Raw genomic sequence first — 26,435 nt, forward strand, 5'->3', positions numbered from 1 at the left:
TTATTAAACAGTACACATGACAACAAACTTTAATAAAAGATTTCAAAGTAGACACTGTATAAAATCTATAAGACAAATCATTCTTCAGTTATGAATTCTAACAAAAATGCAGAAATGGAATAGCTCTTCTACTATTTCTCCCCAGGTTGGCTAAAAGTTACAAACACGTTCCCTTTCTCCGTGTCGTTGCTCAGCAGACTGCCTCCAAGGGATCCAGCAGGTCTGCGTAGTGACGGGGAGGTACCGACTTCGTATCTACTTGGGCCACCGACGACTCCGAAAAGAGCTGTAGACTCATTGTCGGATTGTGTGCTGACAAAGGTCGACGTCACGGAGGAAAGAAAGACGTTGCCAAATCCGTCGGTCTCTTCATACGTTTCGCTAACAGTCTTCTTGCAGTTTATTCCGCTAGATTGTTCCGGAAGAGTCTTAACCTCCAGAACACTGACTTTCCGTTGTGCGGGCGCTGTATCTTTTGAGGATCGTGCAGCGTGTTGATTTAGATCACAGTCATGTGCCGGCTTCCTGGCAGCAGAGTGAATGGAGATGAAAGATGGAGATGACTGGGCAGAGGACTGTCGTACAAGGGGCTTGTGGCTGAGCTTTTGTGACCCCTCCAGTTTGGATGGATTGGAGCGATTCTCCGGTAAATCCTTCCCTGGAACTGACTTGGCTTTACTTGAGCCGATGCTAATTTTACGTATGTTGTTCAAAGGTTGACCGTGTTCCCCAGATTTGAGGGATTCATCAAAAAGCCCAGAGAGTCCTGCAATGTCCGATTCTGATTTCAGGTTGGAGACGGAGTACAGGGCCTTCTTTATCGTCTCCTCTAGCACGAGGAGTTTTGTCAAGGTTTGCTCCTTCAGGTGCATTATCTCCTTACTGGCCTTCTCCAAGTCTTCAAAGGCACTTTCAACTGAGGAGATGCTCTCAAGATCATCATCTGGCGCTTCAGCTTCCACTTTCTTTTCCTCCTGTTTACTATATCTATCCCTCCCGTTTGCTTGTCCGACCCACGTGGGGACATTGCTGTACAATGTCTTCAAAGAGCTCATGTCAACATTGTTGCTTTCTCCCTCTATTTCTTGCACTTGAGACAAAATGTCTTTAAGTTCCTCTCGTTTCCTTAAGTTCTCAAATATCTCCATGGCTGCCTTGACATTTCCCTTCATGATCTCTTCCTTGTGGACAGAGAGTCTTTGCCGTCGCTCATCTTCTGTTTCCTTTGGTTTCTTCTCTCGCAGAACAACTTTTTCCTCTTGTTTCGGTTTGTTGCCCTGCAGCTCCACCTGGCATGTATTGGTTATCATGTCTGATATTGGTGTATCATTGTTTTTGCATGGATTTATGAGACATTTAGTTAGGTTTTGAGAGCCATTTGCCTTCATGGCTCCAAGAGAATCATCTCTGAACTTTAAGTGCGAGGGAGTTTTTTGTGGAGGGGAAGTATTCTCAGTTCTCCTGACTGACGTTTGTTCTGTCTGATTCCTGCACATTTTTATCTCCTCTGCTGCATCAATTTTCATAATAACATTTCTTTCCATTTTGTCATTGTTGGGCAGCGTTTGGCAGCCTGGTTCAAGAACGCATTTACTCTCTTTTGGGTGATTTCCTTCACATTGCTCCAGCAGCGATTCTTCACATTGACTTTTGTGGATTCTTCTGCTCTTGCATTGATCCACTGATATATGGGTGCTTTGGTTGGATTCTGACTTTACTGCTGGGAGCGTCGCGAGTGACTCCTCCACCACTACTGATTTCGTCCAGCAAGGCTTCGGTGGTAAAGCCGGCTTGTGGTCCTGGAGTCTTGCCTTTTGAGGAAGCGGAGGAGCAGCTACATCAGAACTGGGTGATCTACTGTTTATGGGGTTGGGTGTTGGGTGTCCTTCACAGGTTACTGAAATTGAAGGAGACAATGTTTTGTCAGATGACGGCAAAGACACCACAACACTCTGCTTGTGAGCACTCTTGCGCCTTCCTGAATTCATGTATATCATTGCGGCATTGAAGTCTCCTTTAGAGACATTAACACTAGATTTTTCGAGAGATTCTAACGCCAGCTGTACATTCCCTCTTACGATATCTTCCTTGTCAAACAGCCTCTGTTCTGCTGCTGCACTCTGCAGGGACCTAATCGCTGCTTTCACGTCCCCCCTTACCATGTCCTCCGTCTCATCAACACTTGTTAAACCGTTACAGTCAGCATTAACGGAGGGTGGCGGAGACTGAGGCGCACAGACATTGAGAACAGCGGGGCCCTGACAGCAAGCGTCACAGGAAACATGGCTTTTGCTCCCAGCATTACTGACCTTCTGGTTAGTCTTGGCTTGCTGGCACCTGGATGACGACGAAGATTGCACCAGGGTCGAGGAGCTTTCCTCCTGCACCGAGACGTTCAGGTTGTACAGTTTTCCGGGGACGATCACCTCACGCTCTACGTGCATGCTCTGCTGCTTTGCCATTTCCAGGGACTTCTTTGCCGCTTTCACGTCTCCGGATATGATCAGTTCTCTTTGTGTCTCCGTTCCTTCTGTTTCAGGACATTTAGCCGACAAGTCCATGTCATAGATGGTTCCGGGTTTTACGATCTCTCGCTCCACGCACATGCTCTGCTGCTTGGCCCGCTCCAAGGACTGCATTGTCGCCTTGATGTCGCCGGCTACTATTTCTTCTTTTTCTACCGTGATGGGTGGCATCACAGACAGTTGCTGCTTCGCTGTTGTTACATCTCCAGGAATAATTTCCTCCCTTGGGATACAACTATCAACAGTAATAGTGGCTGCTGATGAGAACACCTTTTTGGTGTTCTTCACATCCCCTGGCAGAACATCTACAACCGTTCGTTCTACCTGATCTTTCTGCAGAGAGAGGCTTTTCTTTGCTTCTCTTATGTCCCCCTGAATTATTTCAATATTCTCTTTGGCTCCAGCCTCGGAGTCATCCTGTGCCTCCTCCATTTGTAAACTCTTTAAGTATTGCAGATCACCTTTCTCTATGCAGCTTTTATACAAGGTCACGTTTCCCTTTTCGTTGTCGTCCACGCGACACGAAGCTACGGTTCTTTGGTTGCTGCTGGTTGCTAACAAACTGCCAATAGCGGACTTGACGTCACCCTTTTCAATGACGCTGCCATCTGTTTTGGTTTCTGACTCTCTGATGAGTGAATAAACAACCATCTCAGCAGGCCCCTGCCTCGGCTCTTGCATTACGATTCCTTTAGTTAGATTGTTATCGTGCTGGAACAGCTCATCAATGATCTCAAAAGTCTTGCACACCGATGGATCCGATTCCCTTTTGCTAGCTGCGGTAGACCCATAGATGGGAAGCTCAAGCCTGGCCTTCTCTACCTTTCCTATCTCGACTTCCCTCAGAAGCATCACTTTGATATTTGTCTGTTTCAGCAAGAGTTGTAACATTATGCTTCTAATATTCCCACTAAGGAGCTCCTCTTTCACGATATGGATTCCAGCTTGACTTTCAAGGTCAAACTTTGCCATGCTAACCTTTGTGGTCTCATTTGCTTCAATTATAATGCCGCTTGAGTGCACAAGGTCCATCTGCTGGAGATAAGACAGGGTGTTGGACACACTGTTGACTGTTATCTTGTCCAGAGGTGTGGTCTCAAAGAGCCAGGTTGTGCACTTGACGTCAGCCTTGGGAATCTCCTCCTCAACACCTTCTGTTGAGGTTTCTCTGGGCTCTGTGATCTTATCCAGTGGTTTGGTTTCAAACAGCCATGTGCATCGTTTGACATCCCCTTTTTGGCTGTCTTCCCTTTGGACCGTTTTAAGAAGGCAGTCCTCTTGAGAGTCTCCTTTAAGGCTGTCGATGGCGTGATTCTCAAAGAGCCAGGTGGAGGTTCGGACATCGCCCTGCTGGACATCAGTGACGCTCACCATTCTCACAAACTTGCTGGCCTGCTGAGACTCAAATATCTCTCTGTTCACCTGCACATTTTTACTGGCACATTCGTCCACGACTCGGACAGATGGCTCTTTCGGACATGCAAGGGTGTCCAGCGGTTGTGTTTCAAACTTCCACCTGGCTGATTTGACATCCCCTTTCTGGACATCTTCTTGAGTAACTGCTCTGATGACATAAACCTCGTTCTCTGCCTTTATTGCGTCAAGGGGCTTTGTCTCGAACTGCCACCTCGCTCCTCTGACATCACCACTCAGAATCTCCTCTTTCTTAACGGTGGTCACCTCATGAAACTGACCCTCCTTGTCTCTGATGGCATACAGGGGGCGAGACTCAAACATCATGGTGCTTGACTTCACATCCACCTCGCTCATTGGCTCCACACAGACTGGCTTCTCTTGACATGGCTGATCATGGATTTTGTCCAGTGAAGATGTCTCAAAGACAAACTTTTTGTTCTGCACGTCTCCACACTCATCGATGCTCACCCTGAGCCTGTTGGGATCCACGCTGTCTTGAGTGCTTACTGCACTGTTCTCAAACAGCCAAGTGAATTTGTGTACTGCACCAGGCTGAATCTCATCGCCATTGATCTGCTGAGCAGCTGACGCCATTTCAGAACCAATTTCGTCAAGAGACTGAGACTCGAACAGCTCTTTAACTCTGGAGACATCTCCAGACCGGAAATCGACCTTGCTGACAAATCTCATGCCTTGCTCAGAGGCTGTGTCCTTTCTTATCCTGTCAAGGTTCTCTGTCTCGAAAAGATGTTTGGCTGTTCTGACGTCACACTCTGACTTCACGGCGTCCTGTATGGTTCCACAGAGCTTGAGGCTGTACTCTTCTCCATCTTGAATGCTGTCCAGCGTCTGTGATTCAAAAAGCCAGGTAATGGACTTGACATCAGTCTTGTCGATTGCTTCTTTATTATCCTGTCGAACTTCTTTGTCGTACAACATGTCCATTGGTTTTGTCTCAAATAACCATTTGCAGGTCTTGACGTCACCTTTACGAAGCTCGTCGTCCTTAGAAGCGCTCTGTTCTGCCTGGTTGAATTTGGCGTGGATGCCATCGACCGTCTGGGTCTCAAACATCCACTTGGCTGTTTTGACGTCGCCAGTCATACCCTCCTCTCTAGTGATGCCTTTGAGTACCTCCACATTTTCATTTCCTCCTGTGAGCTCCTGCAACGGCTTTGTCTCAAACATCCACTTATAATTCTGGACGTTTCCTTTGATGGATTCCTCGCGACTGACTGTTGTGATTCCATGAAAATTTCCTGCGCTATCTTCGATTGCATACAAAAGACTCTGTTCCCCAGGGATGTTTTGTGACCCCAGACTTTCGCTGTCGGGGGGTGCGATTTTGCCGAGTGGAATTGTTTCAAAGAGATGTTTGAATCCTTTAACGTCGCCCTTCTCAATTGCTTTTTCTTCAAAAGAGCTCTGCTTTTCTTCAGCAGAGCTTTCAAACCACAGCTTTTTGCCTTTCACCTCTCCTTGTTCGTCAGATGACAGCGTGATTTTCTGCAGGCATCCAACTTTGCAGCTGTCGCACAGCGCATCCATTGGTTGTGTTTCAAACAGCCAAAGGGAAGTTCTGACATCGCCACCAATAATCTCTTCCTTTTCCAAAGTCTTCACCTCAGCATCTCCTTTCAGAGCTGCTAATGGTTGCATTTCAAACAGCTTCTTTTTGTTACGAACGTCCGCCTCCTCCGTACCTTCGAACGAGGTCTGACCGACAATTTCTTGAATTGCATCGAAAGACTGAGTTTCAAACATCCACCTTTTTCTTTCCACACCTCCGTCATGCCCATCCTCCAAAGATATCCCTCTGATGATTTTCACTCCCTCGCTCTCCTTATTTATCAAGTCTAATGGCTGGGTTTCAAACAGCCAGCGGGCAGTGCTGGTGTTGCCGCTGTTGATCTCCTCTCTGCAGATGCTCTTTATCCCGTGGATATTGCCACTTTTGTCCCTAATGGCGCAGCCTGGCTCAGCATGAAAGAGTTTGACTGTCTTCTGGACGTCTCCTTTTTGCTCCTGAAGCTCAGACTTCAGCTTCAGGAAGCTGTTATCTTCAATAGAGTTGCAGCGGCCCAGTTCGCTGAGCGCTTTGGTCTCGAAAAGCTGCCGGGTGCCGCTCACATCTCCTGGCTGGATTTGCTCCTTCAGCACTGCTTCGACCAGCCCACCATCTCCTGGCTCACGCTTATTTAGAGAATCCAGAGGCTGAGTCTCAAACAGCCATGTTGATGTTCTGACATCCCCTCGGACTGAAGTCTGTCTCTTTACAAATGCCTCTGTTGACTGTGCGCAGGAGGTGCTCTCAAACATGGAGGAGGTTCCTCTGACATCTGCCCCCAACATGTCTTCCTCATGTAGCATCTTCTTGGTTTCATGAGGGTCACCAATGTTGTCCAGATTCCAGTTCTCAAAGATCCACCTCATGGACTGCACCTCCCCCTGATAAGCCGCATCTGCTGCTTGAGTGCTCTCTGACTGCACTGCCTTCAGTATATCATCATCTACAACCCCATCCAGACTTTCTCGAAGGTCAGGGTGGATGTGCTTGAAAAGCCTCTTCAGCTCGCTTTTCTGTCTCTGCTGATAGTATGTGGAGAAGGTCTCTTTAGGTGGAGGCACGGGAAGGCTGCTGAGCTCAGAGAGTTCGCCATAGTCCAGAGTCCCCGGTGGTGGTGGAGGGAGTGGCAAGTCTTCCTCTTCAGGGTGTGAGACTTTCCTGACTGCGTCAGCCATCTTTAAGTGAAACATAAATAGCGTTCAGATTGTCATGAGTTGGGCAGAATAAATATGTAATAAGCCAACACATTCTCACTTCTAAGGAGATGGATGTTAACTAGGTTGAGCTTTAGATCTCAAGTTACGCAGAAGTCAGTCTTGTGCGTTGGCTATTGACTCATTAGACTCTTTAGTTTCTCCTCCCATGACATAGGCATCCGAACAGTCAGTGGCGGCCCGTCGAAGTGTTCTCTGCTGGCCTAACATAACCAGAAATCATGAGCATATTTATGACAAAAGTGAATTTCATTTTTATGTATTTTCGCCAAATATATTAGCAAGTAACATCCGACTTACAACTGGGATCGGTTCCGACCAACCGGTCATTTGTCAGATAGGACGTAAGTCAAATGCCATTCAAAATAGCAGATGCGAGGGTTATAGTTACTACTGCAGTGGTAGATCTCTGTGTGAGAGTGAGATGCTGGGATACTGTGCTGCTATAACTATCGTACGCGATGCCGGGATGCTACGTGCTGCGGTGCCAGACTTTGAATTAAAAAAATAAAATTATATATATATATATTTTTGTCTGCTGGCATCTGCTGGCCGTGGTCGCAAGTACAGGTGGACGTAAGTCGAGCAGGTCGTAAGTTGGATGTTACTTATATATGATGTTACTTGTATATAGCATATATAATAATTATACTCATGTCATGGTATATCCTGGTGTCATTTTTCTAGGTGTTTTTCCCAGTGTTTTTTTTTATCCAATCAGAATTCAGCTAGCTTGTGCTGTCATGTCCAAGGCCTTCAGCAGCAACAGTGCGGGTGCAGGTTCCCTGAGAGTGAACGGACACATACAGTTGATGGATAGTTGCGGTAGCCAATCAGATCACGAGTTGGGGACAGCGAGGCCTTCTAGCTGGCCTCACATTGAACGTGACTTGTACGCATCCAGTGATTGGATACTCATACCATCATTTCAGGACTAACCGCAACTCTTTTCTCGCTCCCTAAAGCCTATGGCGTAAACATATGAGGATTTTTATGGACAAACTAGCTTCAGAGCGATGACTTGACTGAAGGCCTAGGTGTAAAATGCACTGTGAACAGTCCAACATGTGAAGGGTAAATAGTGGTTGGGTTATGTGTAAGCCACGGGGCCTTGAGGGTCTGCTCCTGACACAATTCCATAAATTGGTATATATAGTATCTCATTTGACCATGCGCTGACTATGTACTACGCATACCAACACCACGAAGACGCTTATACTGAGTGCTTATGATCGTGACATCCATGCAGCCGAATCCCAACTGGTCTGGCCAAATGCCATGGGAGGGAAAACATTTGATTCAGTTTGAGTAAACGTGACACGGCAGGGTGACTTCTGCGTCAATAATGGACGCAAAAGTTCACTTTATGGTCGTCGATGAGTCTTGCCCTAAAAGTGAGAATGTGTTGATGTAGCATGCATTTAGTGAGTGGAAGCATGTTTACCTTTTTAGTGCGCACTCCACGATTTCACTGCAAACCATCCTCTGCCACTCCAAATGTTACCAAAACGTGTCCAGTGGTTAGTCGGCACACAGATGCGGGTTTCCTGGTTTGGATGTTGGTGTTCTGAATGAACATCTGGTCGTGATGTGCTGATGAGGCTTCATGAAGCAGTGTCCTTATTTTCAGAGCCCACTAGATGGCACTGTAAACTCTCTGTATTTCAGCAACCATTTCTATGAACCCTCGCATCAATATTAAACCAAGGGTGCCATCTAGTGGGCTCTGAAAATACAGAGATCCGTCTCATCAGCTCATCCTTACCATCTGGATCCACGGAACTTTTGGAGACAATGAATGCGGTGCAAGCTATCTGTCTTGCTCAACCTCTATACATGCGAGCTGCTGCCATCTGTTGCCCGATTGGGCTCAGTGCACTCAGTGGAATATCATATGTTTAAAAAAAAAGTATTGGATTAGATAGATAAAAACATCATAATATGGGTGTGAATGAGCAGCTTGGCTGAAGTCTTTTCAAGTTTTGAATATTTTTGTGCTGGTAATGTTGACTTCACTTGACCAACTGGCAAGTTTTCTTGCTGCTGGTGTCACAATCTCATTGCAAAGTGTGAAGCTCCGGAACTCAACTGTGGACTGTTAAATATTCAAATCAAATCAATTCAAATTAAGGACATAATTCATCTTAAATTGCATGATGTGGATGAAAGTCTTATTAATTAAATCAGCTTTTCTGAACGTAATTTTTTTGTGTGTGATTCAAGAATAAATGAAGTGAAAGACGCACTCACAGGGTGTGAAAACACTGATTCCAACGTTGACTTAGTACAGTTAGTCAGCATCACTGCACACATTTAAAGTTAGAGCAATAGTGAAATATAGACCTTACCGTTCTATTCTTAGACCTCTTGGGTTGAGTTGCACTCAATTCCTGTTGTATCACAAATAAAATCTAGGTTAATAAGGCTGATAAGTGCAAGTGATGGCCGTGTCGTACATGTGTGAGAAGTGTCAAGAATTCCCTGTCAAATGTTAAGTAGCAGTCTTGGAAAGAGGTGAGACGGTGGCGGTGCTCAACTGCGGCCCTCGACCTCAGAGCGTGGCGAGGAATGGAAGGCATGCGTGGAACTCACCGCTTGTGGCGCGTCTCCTGTCGAGTGGAAAGCCGATGCTCTTGACAGATAGACAGCTGATTTGCTTCTCACGGATGAGGAGGAAGTGATCCTGTCTCTGCTTTGTCTTGCCGAAATTCCTTCCGGAGTCCTCAGCGGACTGGATTTGTCAGCTGTGAGAGTGAACACCAGCAGTTTAGCAAAATAGAGTGCAACTTGGACCTCATTGTTCCAACATTGGTGACTGATGAATGGCTCGCTGGGAGCCATCATGAAAACTGTCATGGATACTGTTTTACTCATTTCATTGTTTGATTTCTTTAACATTGCACCAGGGGCAAGTTTTTTTTTTATTATTGCGGCTCAAATGCATTACAAATACTGGGGCTTCTAATGCCCAGTCAGATAAAAACAATATGTGTGTATCTTATTGTGTAAAAGAATTCAAGAATGAAGGGAAAAAATAGCTCCAGCAAAAAGGGCGCTTTTCTCATAGAGTGGAAGGACTGGTGCTCCACTTGGGGTCTACCTGAGCACGTGCCTGTAGTCACCCATTTACACCAACTCATTTCGCAATGGTGGGATGTTGCGACACGGTGGTGCAGTTGAACCATTGACACGGAAGCACGTGAAGCATGGATCGAACCGACCTCATGTTGTGCTACCGCATGTCCACAGTAGTCCCATAACGCACTGCAAAAATTGAATCTAAACGGTTCGCATTACCACATCCAAAGGTTTCACTGAGTTTTCTACTCCTTGTTCCATACATTCAGTTCATGAATATGTCATTGGATGGGCAGGAGAATGTACTGATGGAGAGTTTGAAAAACTGAAAAGGATGGATGCACTATAGAAGACTTTGTTCAGTGCACTTTATGGAGCAAGTAGTTTTCTCATCACTGGAGCACTTCCACCCGAGGCATAACCTTATGTCTCCAGATTAAATTTGATCATCTGGTGTTAAATATTAAAAAGTAATTCATTAATTATAAACCTCGAATTAAGTTCCACATTTTTAATTCTAGAACTCAAATATCGGTAGCACGATCAGACATGTCAATTCCCCCGATATACCGATTAAATCATATATCCACAAACGTTTCTGAAGCATACTTTTGGGTCGGGTATCCATCTGCCTGTCTGTCCATCGATCTCCAGTCTCTACTGACTTGGTCCTCTAAGTTATCGAGGAGTTTATGGAGGACAAAGGTCGCATCACTAAGACTCTCGGACTTGCTGACAGGAGAAAATGGCTGTGGTCCACAGAGGCCTGGATTCCAGCCACTGACCATGACACCCGCGAGGGAAAAAAAAAACAGCAACTGCCAGCTCAGCTGGAGCAGATTGTTTTCCACATTGTTTGTGTGAGTCCAGCTATCAAACCGGCGACACCTGACCAGAGGAATGTGGCTTACTGACCCCACAAATGCCAGGGAACATGACCACACCCTAAACCAGGGGTGGCTCATTCATTTCCCGAAGGAACCACTTGAGAAATTCTGGGGTGTCTGTGGGGCCTAAAGATAATATTGTGAAACACTTGTTTGCAGGGTAATTTAAACAGGTTTTAAAAGGAGGAGTAAATCAATATTTGTATCATTTAGCAATACTTTATGAAGAGTCAAAGTCGATGCTCATTCCTGAGCCACGCTCCTCTGCTCCACACAATGAGCCGCCACCAGACAAAAGGACCGAGCAGCGAGCTGGCGCCGCTCTCCAGGCCGGACTTTTCATAGCTGGATGAGCAGACAGAATGAAGTGACCAGTGCAGCCAAGAGGTCAACACTCATTTGTTATGGAGCGCTGCAGCTGTAGAACTAACAGTTTATCAAATGAGAAATAACTTTTCTTTCTCCGGACTCAAACGGGTGTAACAGAAGAGCAGGTCGCTTCCTCTTTGATGTGGGTCAAATCACCCGGAGTTAAGAGGGGCTATCTCTGGAGCGGTCATGTGGCATTGTTTCAGCCACTGGCAGCTGAACAAATGATGCTGAAATGCTGTCGGTATTTGCGCTTCATCACTACCTTTACCGTCATCAGCTGTCTGCTTTGTTGCCACATTCACAGACTGTAACAGAAACCAGCACGGCCACAAGGCCCACTCAGGCTGGAGACCACCAGCAGGACAGCCTGACACACCCCGGGTCTTTCAACTGTCCGACCACTTCTGCTACTGCTGAAGTTTGGCTGGTGGTTATACAGACTTAACAGCACAGATAAACTCACCAGCTGGTCAAAAAAAAAAAAGTATATATATATATATATATATATATATATATCCGCAGTAACTACAGTGTTTTTGAAATAAAATGTGTTTTTAAAGTTTTTAAATAAGAAAAAATAAGTCATTATTGAGTCCATTATTTGACCAGCGATGTTTGCATCATTTTTTAAATATTGACTACAGCTCATCTCTACTTTTGCCTCTACTGTCATGAGTCCAACAATGAAAACAAATAAACAAAAAAGGAAAGCGCGTTCATACTCACTAATTCTCAGGCCCCGTGCTTGTCCCCAGTGATGTCTGACTGTCTGAGTCCACTCAGTCTTTCTAGCCCTCCAGCTTCAGAGACAGCTGATTTTTATCTGAGCCCACCACGCCGTTCCCCCCTCCTCACCCACGTTTCGACTATTTTGAGAGTGTGTGTGGCAGCTGCTGCACCACTGAGTCAGTCACCTGGGTTGGTCGCTGAGAGAATGAGGCAGCCCTCCATCCCTCATTCCCACACACACATTGTCATCAACTAAATTCAGCTGTGGGTGGGACCTGCACAGTGTGTGTGTGTGTGTGTGTTCAGAGTCAGAGCTGCCATTGACCTTTATAATATGTAATGGGGACTGTAATTCAGTCCTTTTGGGGTTCAATACTGAAACCACTTTTCCGTGACTGAGCTCCGAAGTGAACTGCAACAACACTACTCACTAAACTCAACTCACAAAGACCTGACTTTGAAAAATAAAGAAAATAAAGAGGTGAAGATTTTCATGTGTTTATGTGACTGTTAAGTCATGGGATGCAGTCATTTCTGCAGCAGAAATCACAGGCGCTGCCGTAATAAACAAGCAAGTCATAGTATTAGATATAGTAGTAGCTTCTAGAAAAGTACTCAGAGAGCGCAGTTCTCTGCTAAGGTGCTCATTTAATGAATGAGGGCTGCAGTACTAACTGTGGAGGCACCATACAGACTAATAGCAGAAGGAGCAGAAGACACAGTTTTTGAGGGAGTCAAACAAGGTGGTGGTAATAAACATGGAGCATGAACGGCACTTTTTGAAGTAGTAGCCTCAGTCCCAGTAGTGAAAAAGCAGAAATAGCAGTGGCAGTAGTAGGTGAAGAATTTAAAGAGTTGTGCTTAAATACAGGGCTAGTGCCGTTTGTGTAGTGCTGGTTCCCAGAGAAGGTTTTCATGACGTGTGTGATGCAAGAAGTACTTCCTCTATTAAAAAAAAAAATCAAAGAGAGTCTTTTACTACTTACTTTTACTAATACTTTCCAGGTAAAACTACAGGATAAAATTGTTGATCTAAAGGGGAGTGAATACAAGCGAGAGAGCATCCCTGATGGCAACCTGCTGCACAAACATTTTTCACTTTCTGTGACGAGAAAACACAAACTTATGTACTTGGCTCTTTCTAGCAAGTTTGCAGACGCTGTGCTGTTGACTGTGGTGTGTGTGTGTGTGTGAGACCTGAGACAACCACAGTACATCGGTCCCTGTTCTATGTCATAAAGCATTTCATCTGGGTGTGTGTGTGTGTGTGTGTGTGGGCATGTTTTGCCCTTCTTGTGAGCACCAAGTCTTGACCAGCCACTTCCTTGTGAAGACATTTTGCTTTGTGATCACATTTCGGCCTGTCCTCACAGGGCTAGAGGGAAAGTAGTTCATAACCATTGGGTGTAAGTTTGGGTCAGAGTCCTGGTCAAGGTGAGCCATTTGTTTTGGATGGTTAGAGTTAGGGTGAGAGGCTGGGGAAAGGGTTATGGCAATGGGAAGTCCCCACACAGATAGAGATGCAAACACAAGTGCCATCATAATCGACCACACTTCTATCAAAGTAAAAGAAGAAAACACATTCTTCTTCAGAAACTCTAGAATAAGTTCAAATGAGTTTCCACATTCCAGTTTGTGTCCCACTCCTCTTGTGAGTAGTCACTGCGTCAGAGTGTCAGCGCGCTCAGATATCAGTTCCAGGGCAGAGAGGGTCAAGGTCTGCGTCATGGTCAGCAGCCGCCTCGCTGCTATCTTTAAGCATGTGAGTTCGACATAGTTATGAACTCACAGGAGCACATCCTCGTCTTTATTTAGTGCTCTCCTCAGCGGGAAATAGATCATCACACTTTGTCTTAAAAGGGGCTGTGGTGATCCCCAGGGATCAATCCTTGGATCTTTTTATTTTTAGTTTTCATATATTTCTACTTGATCAGAACAGCTTTCACAGAGCCAAACTCACAACGTGATGTGGAAGCCTGGTTGGTTATTGACTAGCCCGAGAAACATTGGGTTATCGAACCGCTCCTACCTTCTAGTGGCAGCACTTGGTAACACACTTTTATTCAAGCCCATTCTATCTTGAGCCGCTTCTTTTTTCAGTAGGAAAATAATACATTTCACTTGCGTAAGTCGAGGATTTGTTTTGTAAGTATATTAGACTTTGACAGACCGAAACCACAAAGTGCTCGAATGTGAAGTAACATCGTGGTGATGACATCTCAATGACCGAGAAGGTGGAAAATAGAACCGCAGCTCACCGTGGGAGTTTCTGGACACCCAGTCATCCGACTCCTGGAAAACATTTGTTGTGTGTCTTCTACCCGCGTGGCTGCTTCCCTGAGTGGACCAAAACAAAGTCTTTAAGTTGTGACACAAACACACGTTTAAGACCTGATACTCAAAAGATATAAAACATATAAAACAAATTCATTTATTATTCGCCTGACTATTAAACCAAATTACAATTTCATTTTCAGCATCATGGTCCAAATCACAATACTAAATGTTAAGTTACGTTCACCTCAGAAAGATAGATGCCACTGTGTCAATAAAAGAAAATATTAAAATATTAATTTCACGCAACATACCAGCATGACTCGAGCGTGACTCCGTTCCTCCACTAGGGGGCAGTCTCCCCCAGTCTTGGTGGTCCTCAGCTCAGGCCTGCTGGTGTCTACACTGACAGCAGCTTTGGACTCAAACAGCGCGCACATGGTTCTGATGATCGAAGTCTCACTCTGAGGCAGAAGCTCCATGGAGCGACATCTCCTCCATCTGAGCTCCACCAGGTTTCCAAACACCTAGGAGAGCACGCTTTAAATTCAGTAGTTTCACCAGCGAATGGGTTCAATTGTCAATAACTGAGGTCACCTGTGGTTTATGGTCCGCCTTTTGAGGCCTCCTCAGGCTGTCACCGCTTTGGTAACTGGAATAAATACATAACACACTTGTCATGTATCAGTGCCTGTGCTTTACACCTTTAAATGCACACATAAAATAGAAATATATGCTGAAGTTATAATAAGTAAAACTCAGTTATGAGGGCGTTTGTGAGAAGCATTTTAACACAATCACAATCTCCAAAATAAAAATAAAAAATAAAAAAATGTATGTATATATGTGTGTGCGTCAGTATAGAAAAAAAGATATATTTTTTATTTATTTTACCTATATGTTTAAATAAAATACAAAAATAAACATTTATATAATATTATATTATTTGTTATATACTATTGGGTGTAATGGTTAAGCTTAAAGGCCATAAAAGAAAACAAATAAGATTGAGTCACTGCCTCTTATCTTTGTTCTTGGCATTACTTTTTTTTTTTAATCACAAGATTGCACGCTTTCTCAGTGTTTTAGCTCGTTGATAGGGCTTTTGTTTCCACCTCAGTCACATGACTCCCGTAACAGTGCAGCCAGCAAGGATCATAAACTTCACTGCCTGTTAAACTCAAACCGTCAGCAAGTCACGGTGGTGTGTATCATGCAGGAGAGGAAAGTAGAGACGATGTGTGCGACGTGCTAGATATACTGTATCATCTTCACATTCTCAGTCCTCTTAAACATCCCAGAGGCTCGACTGCAGAGTGGCTACAGAGAGGAAGGAAACACTTAGACATGATTTATTCATCACTTACTGCTGCACCAGCTGAGACACGGACTTCCTGTCCCATCGATGGGAGGCTGGCATGATCCATGACCTTTCAAGATCCCCTGAAAGGTTTTTCAGTGACTGAGTCCTCCTCAGAGTCTCCATGTTGACCGACACGACTGCAATTGTTTTAAAACATAAAACACATGTTCAACTGCGGCAGAGCTTGTTCAGTGATGTATGTGCAGCTGAGGTTGTGTTACTGTATAACAGCCAGTCACACGCTCACATGACTCCATCAATCATTCAGGTTTGTAGTTTATGATAAAATTAAATTTTGTGCTGCTGCGTAACTGAGAAAAAAAGAACAGTGGAATCAGAAACATATTATTCAACTCACAGTTTGTTTTATGTACAACACAACTTTCTAAAAGACTGAAAAAGGAGAGCGGGTGTAATGCTTCACTTTCTTGTAAGAAGTTTTGCATATTGTGTATTGAACAAAAGGATTATTTTACCTGAATGTTGGAAGAAGTCAGCGGTGCATCTCCGTCCCTGCAGCTCACCAACACTTCAGCTTCACAAGACACAGCAATTTCTTGAGGACAAAGTCCTCCAACACCTTGTGATTTTACGCATCCGGAAACCAGATTTACTACCAAAACACCTGATGAAGTTGTCGGAGGTGAAAAGTTAAGTAACACTGTCTGAGAGTCAGAGGGCGTGGGAAGAGACAACCGGTGGATGTGAACATCTCTTCAACAACAACAAAAAAAAAAGTTGGATATGCTCCACAATAAATCACGATACTTCATAAAAATGACAATTCAGAAGTACAATGTGAGTCACCCATCACTCATAATTAAGAGCTCAGCATGTTGAAAAGTAAGAATAATAATTGGTGCGCTGCATGTTTTCATGTTAAGTGTATGAACACAACGCTGTCTATATTCAACTTTCAGCATGTCAATAAATAAAAAATAAAATGGAAACGTTGCTTTCAATCAACTAATTTTAACTTAATTTATGACCATTAATTTTGGAGTAACATATAATAATATTAGGTTATTTATGCTTCTGTGCCAAGATATTTTATTCTTCATTTTTTAAACCTTGTTACACTATCTTGACACACATGACAATGAAATCTCTCTTTCCAGGGAGATTTCTATTTTTACATATTTTGTAGATTTATTTTCTTAAAAGTGGCATTTAATTGGATGTATATCAGTTTTTCCATGTATGAATTAATACAGAGTCTGTATTACAGACAACCGTTATATATATATATATATATATATATATATATATATATATATATATATATATATATATATATATATATATATATATATATATATAAACGCAAAAGACATGTGCAACTATTTTAATATATTATTTATATTGTATTAAAATAGTATTTATTTAATATATTTAATATTATTATTTTAATAACAGTTGCAGACACATTTATAACAGTAGATGGTGCCAGAGGGACGGTAAAGTGGTACCAGCAAAGCGAGTGAGATGAGGTTTTATCTCCAGGTTCACATTATTATTATTATTATTATTATTATTATTATTATCATCATTAATATTATTATTACTAGCAGCAGAGCAGTACTAGTAGTGTTAGTAATAGTAGTAGTAGTGGTAGTGTTAAAGCTCAGTTGGGCCGCCCATGAGCAAGGCTGAGCACTCGTGTTTGTATGTGTTGTTCCAGCTGCACTGGTAGAAGAGTGGGGCTACCACAGAGGGACAGGGAGGAGGGAGGGCGAGGGAGTGGACAATCGCACACAGAGAACAGTCAGTTCTGGGCTGAGCAGCTGAGAGCAGCACAGGTCTCCTGTTGCAACAAACACACATGGAGCCACATGTGACTGACAACAGCCATAGGCTTCTGTGCTGTGGTTCAGAGCCTCACAGAGGCTCTTACTGTAGCAGCAGAGGAGAGAAAGGAACACATGGGCAGTGTTCACTCGACTGAATGCATAATGCACAAACAAGAACGGTCTGTGGTCAGAGTGAGAGAAAGTAGATATTAAAGAAGTGTAAGGTCCAAACTTGGACTTGTTGATTCACTGCGTGCAGACAAGGCAACTTTCATTTCATGGAGGAATTGATTCTCCACCTCCAGACGGAAGTTCTAACATTCTGCCGCTGAGTCAACGATGAAAAGTGAAGCATGTCCGTCTCCTGCAGGGAGTCTCTTTTTTGTTTTTCTGACTCATCGTGAGTCACAACCAGTGCGCCTCTCTCCTAACATGTTTGTCACACCTGGGATAAAAGCCTGCAGTAGAACATCTCAGGTCCTAGATGGCTGGTTTAGTTCACCTATTGCATGAAGAAGCTCAGTCCAGCTGGAGGCAACGCTGGCTGTGTCCTGACTTTGCTTCTGCAGGTGGTTCCTTTGTCTCTCTGTGGTGACCTGTCCATCCCCTGTTCACACTTCAGTTGGGTCAGATATTAACATGACTGCGCTGCTGGGGCCTGTTTCAATAGTTCAAGTTTGAGCTGCAAAACTCACAGTTTCATCAATTATTGCTCTTATGTCAAGCATGTTAGGCTATAGCCATATCACATCTCATGAAACAGTCATTTATTTCACCTATTTTGTAGTAGTTAAAAATTACAAACTAAAATCATCTTAAAGTCAGTTATTTTCTACTATTTTCCACTTTGATTTAGTATATTATACTTATGTTTGGGCAGTCAAAAGTTATATTTTAAGTAATGGCAACTTAAAATCTGCATTTTTTGCTCATTATACGTCACCATAGATACATTTAATTTCTAGATATTTCAATCTAAATTCAAGAAATCGCGTGTAGTGGAATTATCTTGCTGCATGGACAGATCATTTCAGTTGTTTCAAGTACATATTTGCTCAGAATGAGTGTTTTTAGATGTCCATTTGTCGGCGTGTTAGCTGTCACAGCAAAATTGTTTACTAAAATTTCAACTGGTTGCACAGGTTGCCAGGTTTGGTTTACTTTAAATAGCAAGTTGGCCAGCTTTTCATGCCCTTGTTACGACGACTGTGTTACATGACTGTAACTGTACAACACTTTCTTCTTGTTTTGGTCACATGACACAGAAGCATTCTAGTTTTGCTTGTTTTTTTTCTGGATCACTGCTTTGGTTAGTTCCAGTTTTGTCAGTTTTGCCTTGCATGGTTGCTCACCACCGAACTGGGTATGGATTTCTTTCAGGTTTTGTGGTTTCATGTTCAGCTTGGACAGTCATCCTTTGGCAACTCAGTTGTCTGTTGCTGTGTAGTTCAGCTAGGTGGTTTGCAATCGACTTAGTAAACGCAGAGTCGTGTAGGAGGATTTAGCCCAGGGATCAAGGACCTTCTAGAAGTACTTTACTGGCGGTGGAAGGGCTGCTAAAGTTTGATACACACATCTGAAAAAACAAAAGTTGCACTGCTTTCCTTTTATAATATATGATTCTGAGTTCATTGCTCTCTGACAGGATTGGATCACTGGGTTTGGTGCCTGTGCTGTACAGTGATTTGGTGGATCGGAAGTGTAGCTATGTGTTTAGTTGTTGATCTGCTCTTTGGTTTGGACGAGGCCTGTTTCATCGCCAGTGTTGGGGAAGCAACTTTGCAAGTGTAGCTTATAAAACTGGCCAGGCAGTAGTTTGAACATTACTACCCCTGGAAAAATGTTGTGAATAAAACTACGCTAACACGCCATTGACACATTGTTACATGTAGAATGAAAGGAGCCCCATCCCATGCCTTACTTAACGTCAGTCTCCATCTCCATCTTGACACGCTGCCCACGGCATCAGAATATACCATGGAAGGCAGAACATGCGCTTCAATTGAAAGCCTGATGCGTCAACATTTAACACTGAAGGTTGCCTTTGGCGTCAGTATAGGACGCAAAAGTCCACTTCCCCCAATGTCAACGTAGTATGTCATGGGAGATGGGATATTTTGAAGCCTAACCTCAGTTTTAATCCAACTCCTTATGACTTTATGTTGGTGGCAGCAGTATGACTTTGTCCATTTTTGACCAAGCAGGCTAAGCACCCGATTACCTTATCTCTTATCAGATAATCCTATAAAAGATTCTTGTGAATTCTAGATACGAGCAGTATGTGTGGTGAACATGAAGAGAGCCGACCGCTCCCGACTTGAACAGTGGCATGGTCTGGAATGTGCTCCCGGAGTGAACAAAATAACAGCCATACTCTGCTAACGGGCGCATTGCTAGCTTGCTCTAGCGAAAACTGCGATACAACCAGTGCTTTCCTTGGCAGAAACAGATTTGCCTCAGTCGTCGTGAGGCCCCTGTTGTTTGGAGTGACTGGAGGAATGTAGTTCATTATGAACTTAAAGGGGCTCTATTGTGCAATTTATTTCTTTCTGTATTAAAATATCACAAATTGATAGAGAAGCTGTGTGTAAAAATAAAAACGTATTTCATTTTGAAACGCTCTGTTGACAATAAAGAGCAACAAAGATGGCTGATGCCCATGACTTTGTGCTGGTTTCAACTGAAAATACTGATCACCAAAACATTTAAAGCACCTTAAACCAAGTAGTTTGTTCATGATAAAAAAAAAAAATACAGACAGTGGTGTCATCTTGGCAAGATATTTGTTGCCACATTGCAACAAGTTTGTGTAAAGTCACACACGCTGTCACTCACAGCACTGTCATTGTTTCTGTGTCAGAATGTTCTCACCCTACCACAGTACATATGTTTGTCCTCATTCTTGCTCACACTGCAGAAACTCTTAAAACATGGACAAGCATAACGGGGCCCCCTCAGCCATGAAGTTCAACTGCACTGTGCTTTAAGTGTGTCACTTTTTCTGTATGTAAATAGATCCAAAATGATTAGTTTTACTCCCTAAATATTTTCCCGCTGTGCATCAAACACGCATGCGTGATATGCCTCTTCAGAGTTGGCTTTGCCAGTGATTTCAAGCAAACGTACTTACTTACTTCTTATCTCCATATCAAACTCTACTGAACAGACTGTTATTTTGTGAGACTAATAGTATGAATGACTGTGTATATGACGACAGCCTCCTGCAGCTGAGGGAAACATGGTGAATCATTCTCTTTCTGCTCTCCAAAATAGAAACAGTCGGGCTATATTTGCCCTTGCGACCATGGCGACTGTCAAAATATGACATCAGAGGCTCAGAGGTAAAAAAAAAAAAAAGGTGCCAACTCATGTGTACTTGAGATATTTCCATGGCGATGAGTCAGAGAAACACATTGGATATTTGGACAATTTTCCCGTCTCCACAGCCAGCAGCACCTGAAAGGCAGAGCCCAGCAGATGAGCGGCTACATTCTGTGGAGACAGAGGATGAATCCCTGCGACGGAGCATGAAAGAATGAACATGCCAGAGGCTTTGTCCAACTTTGTCAGTGCATATCAGTGTATTTGGGCCATTGCTGGCTCAGCCTGCCGGAGAATCGGGGCCACAAGAGCCAACGGCAGCAACCTGAGAGGCAGAGTCAGAATGTAGGTTAACTATAAATTACATAACGTGGACTCTGGACTGAAAGCACAATAATGTGTTGCTCTCGCTGCCTGTGGCAGGGTGAGCCGTTCTGAGGGGGGGGGGGGCTCATCTGTCTGTTGCTGAAAATAGGCAATGGGATGATGAGAGATTTGAATTAATGAATCACACGCTGGTGGAGGACAGCTAAATAGAGAGGCGATTGAAAACCACATGATCCTTGACCTGTCGGGTGACATAATAAACCTATAATAATAAATCTGTGTAAAACAAAATAGATATGGAATACAGAAACTGCAACAATACGTAGAGGTAGCTGAGTAATGGTGAGGCATTTCAGTGCTGTGTATTTGCTCTTTGTTCTCCACCGTAAATATTGACTTTTGGGCTGCTGCGCTGCCGTGTCCTAAATATTTCTGGATCTTCTCCCACCACACATGAGGACATGACATACATGCGGCAAAGACGTGCTGTTGCGACTTGATGCCTGTGAGGGAACAGCAACTACACCATTAGTCCTCACATCTATTTTAGTACCGGCAGCGTGAGTGGACTATAAATAGTCACGAAGACTCCCTCATATTGATCATGTGAATCACGACAGAGTGTCTTCATCCTATTTTGGATGACTTCTGTATTCGTAAGTGCTAGTGCGGCACACACACACACTTCCCACAGAGATCCCAAAGTGGGTCAGACTCGTGTATTTGGACATCAAGTGTTTTAGAATCAAACAGACCTGTGCTCACTTTTAAAGACACACCGCTGCTGCTCAAGACTATTTGGACCAGAATCTTTCATCTTAGTCTGCAACAGAGTAACCTGTGATTATCTTTATGAACAGACTGGTATGTTAATCCACTTAAGAGTTTGTCTCTTGCCGGCGTTTTTGAAAAGCACAGAATTATGCGTCTGTGAGGTTAATGACAAGTCTGTGCAGGAACCAGTGCCACCTCAATCGACACCTCTGTATTAGGAAACATCAATCATTGTTCTAATGACTTCGACAGACTGAAATGATGCACCTTGCTCAGTCACTCTAAACCAATCTGAACAAGTGTTGGTGATGTGACCAAGAACAGATGACGAGGTTTGGGTCGCAGCCACAGCCAGAACCAGAAAATCACTACAGCACACTTGACTTTATAAAACACAGCATGAAGTCCAATGGCTGAAATAAATCAACTTACATTGTGCCATGGTGACAAAATGTGTTGTCATTGTTCCTTCTAGAATATTTGGGGTTGCTGGTTAGGCATTGCTATTGCTAGGTTAGCTTCTTTTGCCTCAGAAATTGCTTGAGCCAGCACAGTTCTTGAATTACAGAGGTTGTTTTATTGATGATAAAAGAAAGATGTGTTTTTATCAGCTCCTGTGAAATTAGCTGTATCAGCAGTTTTGCTGATCTTTATGACTTTAGTTTCTCCTAAAAGACAAAATTCAAGCCGTGGTACATTTTTATTTGTAGAAGTGATGCAAAATGAATGACCAAAGCAAAGTCTTCTGTCCTTATCTTGAACTAAATGAGTTTTCTTTTCCCTGAACCAGTGGCAAGTGACAAGTGACAGCAGATGGGGTTGTATACTTTCATTTTCTTAAAACCTGAAACTGACATTTCCTGCGTAGTAGACTGGAAAAGATTTATGTGATTAGGTGTTTGTACCAGCACTTGAGAACTGTGTGGTGTTGCAGTGTAACCCACAGGACAACCATGACTTTATAGTGGATTAAAATCACAATTTTAAAACATGTATTTTAATCTATTTGGTTGGGAAAAAAAACAATGATACGACAGCGAAAGTGAGCTGCAAGGAATCTGCCTAAGAGGCACAAATGGTCAGAGGACTGGACTTGAATTTGTTTGTAGGTACACAAGACGTGTGACTAGCTCAGTCACCGATATGAAACCTGCATAAATATATATTTAATTTGACCTGTGTCCTTCAGATTCATTCCAGTATTCCATTAAAATGGGTTTCCCTAAGTGACTTACATCATCTGTGAAAATGTACAGCTAAAATATAGCAGCCTAGTGTGTGGAACTAGAAGCTTTTCTGTTACCAAGGTGTTGTCACGGCGGCTCATTTTCAGCCGACGGGGGTTGAAGTCTTACGTGCGTGTTTACCACATGATCACAGTTGTAGCAGCGTGAACACAACACGCAGGAATGTGAGAGGGCAGTCGGCCCGTCACTGCGTCTGCGTGTGTCACCGCCTGCGTCAGGACACGAGGGTGAGTCAGAGATGAACCACGAAACAAGAGCGAACTCTCCTCCTGGAAGACGGAGTCTGATTTAGCTTCACGGCGGACGCGTTTGGGGCTAATCACGGTTGAATGTAAAACGGGTTTTTTTCTGTCGCTGCACATACATGATCTCACGAGTTGTGTTTTGTTAGTGCTGTTTATTTATCTATGGTACGAATGAGCGTGAAACGGGGACGTGAGCGGATCGCTAGTTCGAGGAGGGAGGGAACTATCTTGCTGTCAAGCGGCTACTCTTGGGCTACTCCCTGGCAGGGCTCTGCCGTCTCCTGTGATACTACAGTACTGCTGCACACAAACAGTGACACAATGCTCGAGTGGCCGGACCGATAACTTCCCCACTCTTTTACACTGTGACACGATGATGCCTTTCGACTCTTGGTGAGTTACCGAAAACTATTAATTCTGTTGGCTGTGAACTATTAATGTGAATTGGAATATTAAATGTATGTCATGTTTTTCTTCTGTCTAGTTTGGTGGTGGACAATTCAAAATAGTATAATAACTAAACAACAATGTCAGAGTTTTACGTGAAGAAAAGTTCTCCGTGAAGAAGTTGTTAAACAAGAGAACAGTGTTGTCATTGTAAGTGACAATCGGGAAAACCCTCCCACTCTCTTGCGCTGAAAACATTCTGACAAACAGCGGTGCACTTATTAATAATTACACCAGTACAGTGTGGTCACTCCTCCAGCTCCACGTGAACGCGCATGTGCCTGCGCTGCTGGGAACCTTTAACTAATTGATGTGTATCTCGCTGGAGGTGCAGCGCCACCTACTTCTGCTGTCGGCGCGAGCTAACTGGGGCAAGCTGAAGCTGTAATGCATTCGTGCGTTAAGAACATATATGTATATCTACATACCTGTAGGTGAGTGATTTTGTCTCGCTGTGACTGGGCAGACGGGCCAAACTGTAATTCCAAACTGCTTGCTCAGCTTTTACTGTGCAAACAGCTCGATGACACAAGGGGATGACTCCTGTTTCACCTCGTATTTGTTGATGGATCCAGGAAGTTTGGCTGCACACACACACACACACACACACACATACACGAGGCGACACATTTAATAAGTGACACAAAAAGTATATATATATATCATCCTTTAGTCAAGTAACTGTGCAAATGAAACCAACAAATTCACTGCTTCCACACACACTAGCGTCTCTGATGTTCTATTCAACAGCTCTTCTGTTGCCAGTGGTCCTTAACTGAGTCATGTTTGGAATATTTTTCCACCTAAATGTCCAAAAATATCAGCCACTTGTATCCCTGGCCCCTCTCATGCTGCTGCTGCTGCTGGGGCACATGTTCTTCACAAAAAAAAAGGTCCTGAAGAATTGTTGGAATGTTAATTACTCTGCTGGGAGAAGGAAAGAGAAGCTTTTTTTTTTTTTTTTTAATGGCTCAGCTGGCCCAGCGCGAACGTCAGATTCTCGTTTTGCATGTTTACACTTGTGAGTTTGAAGGAAACATCATAATCTAATTAACTTGAACAAACCTCAGAACCGGCTGGACCAGGAAGGCTGCTGCTCTCTGAACCAGGAACATCTCACGTTCATCCTCCACTCATTCTAAAAAAAAAAAAAAAAAACGCTGTTTGTTTGTTTGCCTCTGAGGGAACATATGCTCATTATTGTGCCATTATTAATTCAGTGATTTCTGGGATAGTGATGCTCGGTGCCGGCTATTGATCTGTGTGATGTGACTGCACCATCATGTCTGTGCAGAGTCTCCAGCTCGGCCCAACCATGAGAGGCATCCTGAAGAGGAAGTTTGAAGAGCTGGATGATCATCCCTGCTGCTACTCCTCCTCCTCCTCCTCCTCCTCGCTCTCCTCCCCTGCATCCTCTGAGTGGGAGTCTGATGGAGAGAGCAGCCCATCTGACCTGAACCCGGACTTCACCCCTCACAGTCCTCCTCCACCCACAAGTGAACCCAGTGAGTCCGTACATTTCTCCCAAACAGTCGTATAATACAAGAAAAATACACGCCATTTCTATTGAAGTCAGTGGAGCCTCTCTAACTCCTCCTTACACTCAAATCAGTATCATCCTACTCTCACCTTAAGTCACTCCTACAGTGCACCTCACCACCCTCTCACTGTCCTTGTACACATGATGCTCCTGACTTCCTCGTACAGGATCACACTTCCCCTCTCCATCCACAGACGCAGTGCAACTGTGCAACCTTCTCTGTACTTCTCTATCGACATCCTGAAGATGTGACTAACTTATTTCTCCCAGTCTTCCAGACCATGTTGAACAGTCTGGTCCAAACAATCTTGCTCAGTTCACTTCTCTCTCTCTTCTTAACTCCTCTGCTCCTCACATGGGAAGTTCTCCTTGCCAACGTGCTGCCCTCACTTCCTACTTCTACACCCAATCCACCAGCTCAAATTATCCTCCTCAAACTCACCTTCTCTTCATTAGTTCCTCGCAGTACTTCCATCTGTCTTCTACTCTCTTCACTTAACACACTATCACCCCCTGATCTTTTGACCTTCAACATCCGTACCATCTCCTCACTCTCATATCATTCCTTTATCACCTTAAAATTATACAAATAATTCAGTGAAAAGCATGATATCGCTTCAAAACTGTTATTCACACGTGTCACTCAAGAGGCTAATGATGACAGTCGAAGGCCACGATCTGTTGAAGTCAGCAAACCCACTTTAAAGGTCTGTTGAAACAGGGCTCCTGTGCAGATAGGGTATTCAAGCCTCCATCAGCTTAAAGGCAAGTCTCTCTTTCTTATCAGGCTCCTCATAGGAGTGCCTCTTATCTGTTTGTGACAGATTTCTTTTGACTAGCCGATATGAAAATGCAAACCCTGGCTGTGGTCAGATAGTGTGTGTGATGCCTCTCACCTCCGTGCAGGGTTATTTGCCTGAGCGCCGGCACTTCATTTGGATAACAAGCTCTCTGTTAAACATTTCATATCCCAAGTCTATGGGGCTGCACCGCAGCGTTGGTGGCCCGCTTCCTCTGCATGTGTTGTTGACTCTGAAGTCCAGTGTGAAGCAGGTGCGTGGTGCTGGTCCGCTCAGCTGCCTGCAGTTGTTTACCCGCTCTGTGAACCAGAGGTCAGCCTGAGTAATGCAATGCTATAGTATTGTCTCTGGTACACAAAAAAATATGGCTCAGAATGTCAATCAACGAACACAACTGTTGGTTTACTTGGATTCCCACCCTCAAGTACCTCACAAGTTTGGTATTTCTCCGTATTTGGGCATGCTCAACTTTTGACCCTAACTCGGTGCTTCCATCTAGTGGACACCTGAAGAAGCACA

At 43.8% G+C, this 26,435-nt stretch overlaps 3 protein-coding genes across 3 annotated transcripts in view; 1 reads left to right on the forward strand and 2 right to left on the reverse strand.

The window, feature by feature from the left end:
• LOC128769798 (xin actin-binding repeat-containing protein 1-like) lies at positions 1-1,892 on the reverse strand (the record flags this gene model as incomplete). The annotated part of the gene is made up of 1 exon (XM_053883779.1): positions 1-1,892. A coding segment is annotated over one exon (1,761 nt), but the record flags the coding sequence as incomplete, so codon positions are not given.
• xirp1 (xin actin binding repeat containing 1) overlaps positions 1,756-26,435 on the reverse strand; it is a 25,072-nt gene continuing 392 nt past the window's right edge. The window contains exons 2-12 of the mRNA XM_053882296.1: positions 26,013-26,215; positions 24,642-24,714; positions 24,005-24,160; positions 15,430-15,562; positions 14,660-14,714; positions 14,377-14,589; positions 14,047-14,125; positions 9,315-9,466; positions 9,071-9,112; positions 2,310-6,683; positions 1,756-1,897 (exon numbers count right to left, since the gene is read on the reverse strand). Of these exons, the coding sequence (XP_053738271.1) occupies positions 1,895-1,897; positions 2,310-6,683; positions 9,071-9,112; positions 9,315-9,466; positions 14,047-14,125; positions 14,377-14,589; positions 14,660-14,714; positions 15,430-15,548 (5,037 nt within the window). The 5' untranslated portion in view covers positions 15,549-15,562; positions 24,005-24,160; positions 24,642-24,714; positions 26,013-26,215 and the 3' untranslated portion in view covers positions 1,756-1,894. The remainder of the gene's footprint in view (positions 1,898-2,309; positions 6,684-9,070; positions 9,113-9,314; positions 9,467-14,046; positions 14,126-14,376; positions 14,590-14,659; positions 14,715-15,429; positions 15,563-24,004; positions 24,161-24,641; positions 24,715-26,012; positions 26,216-26,435) is intronic.
• LOC128769048 (cysteine/serine-rich nuclear protein 1-like) overlaps positions 23,291-26,435 on the forward strand; it is a 7,046-nt gene continuing 3,901 nt past the window's right edge. Inside the window, exons 1-2 of the mRNA XM_053882297.1 lie at positions 23,291-23,522; positions 24,871-25,081. Of these exons, the coding sequence (XP_053738272.1) occupies positions 24,892-25,081 (190 nt within the window). The 5' untranslated portion in view covers positions 23,291-23,522; positions 24,871-24,891. The remainder of the gene's footprint in view (positions 23,523-24,870; positions 25,082-26,435) is intronic.

This window comes from Synchiropus splendidus, chromosome 13, assembly GCF_027744825.2.
Source record: "Synchiropus splendidus isolate RoL2022-P1 chromosome 13, RoL_Sspl_1.0, whole genome shotgun sequence".
In the NCBI taxonomy this organism is placed as follows: Eukaryota; Metazoa; Chordata; class Actinopteri; order Syngnathiformes; family Callionymidae; genus Synchiropus; species Synchiropus splendidus.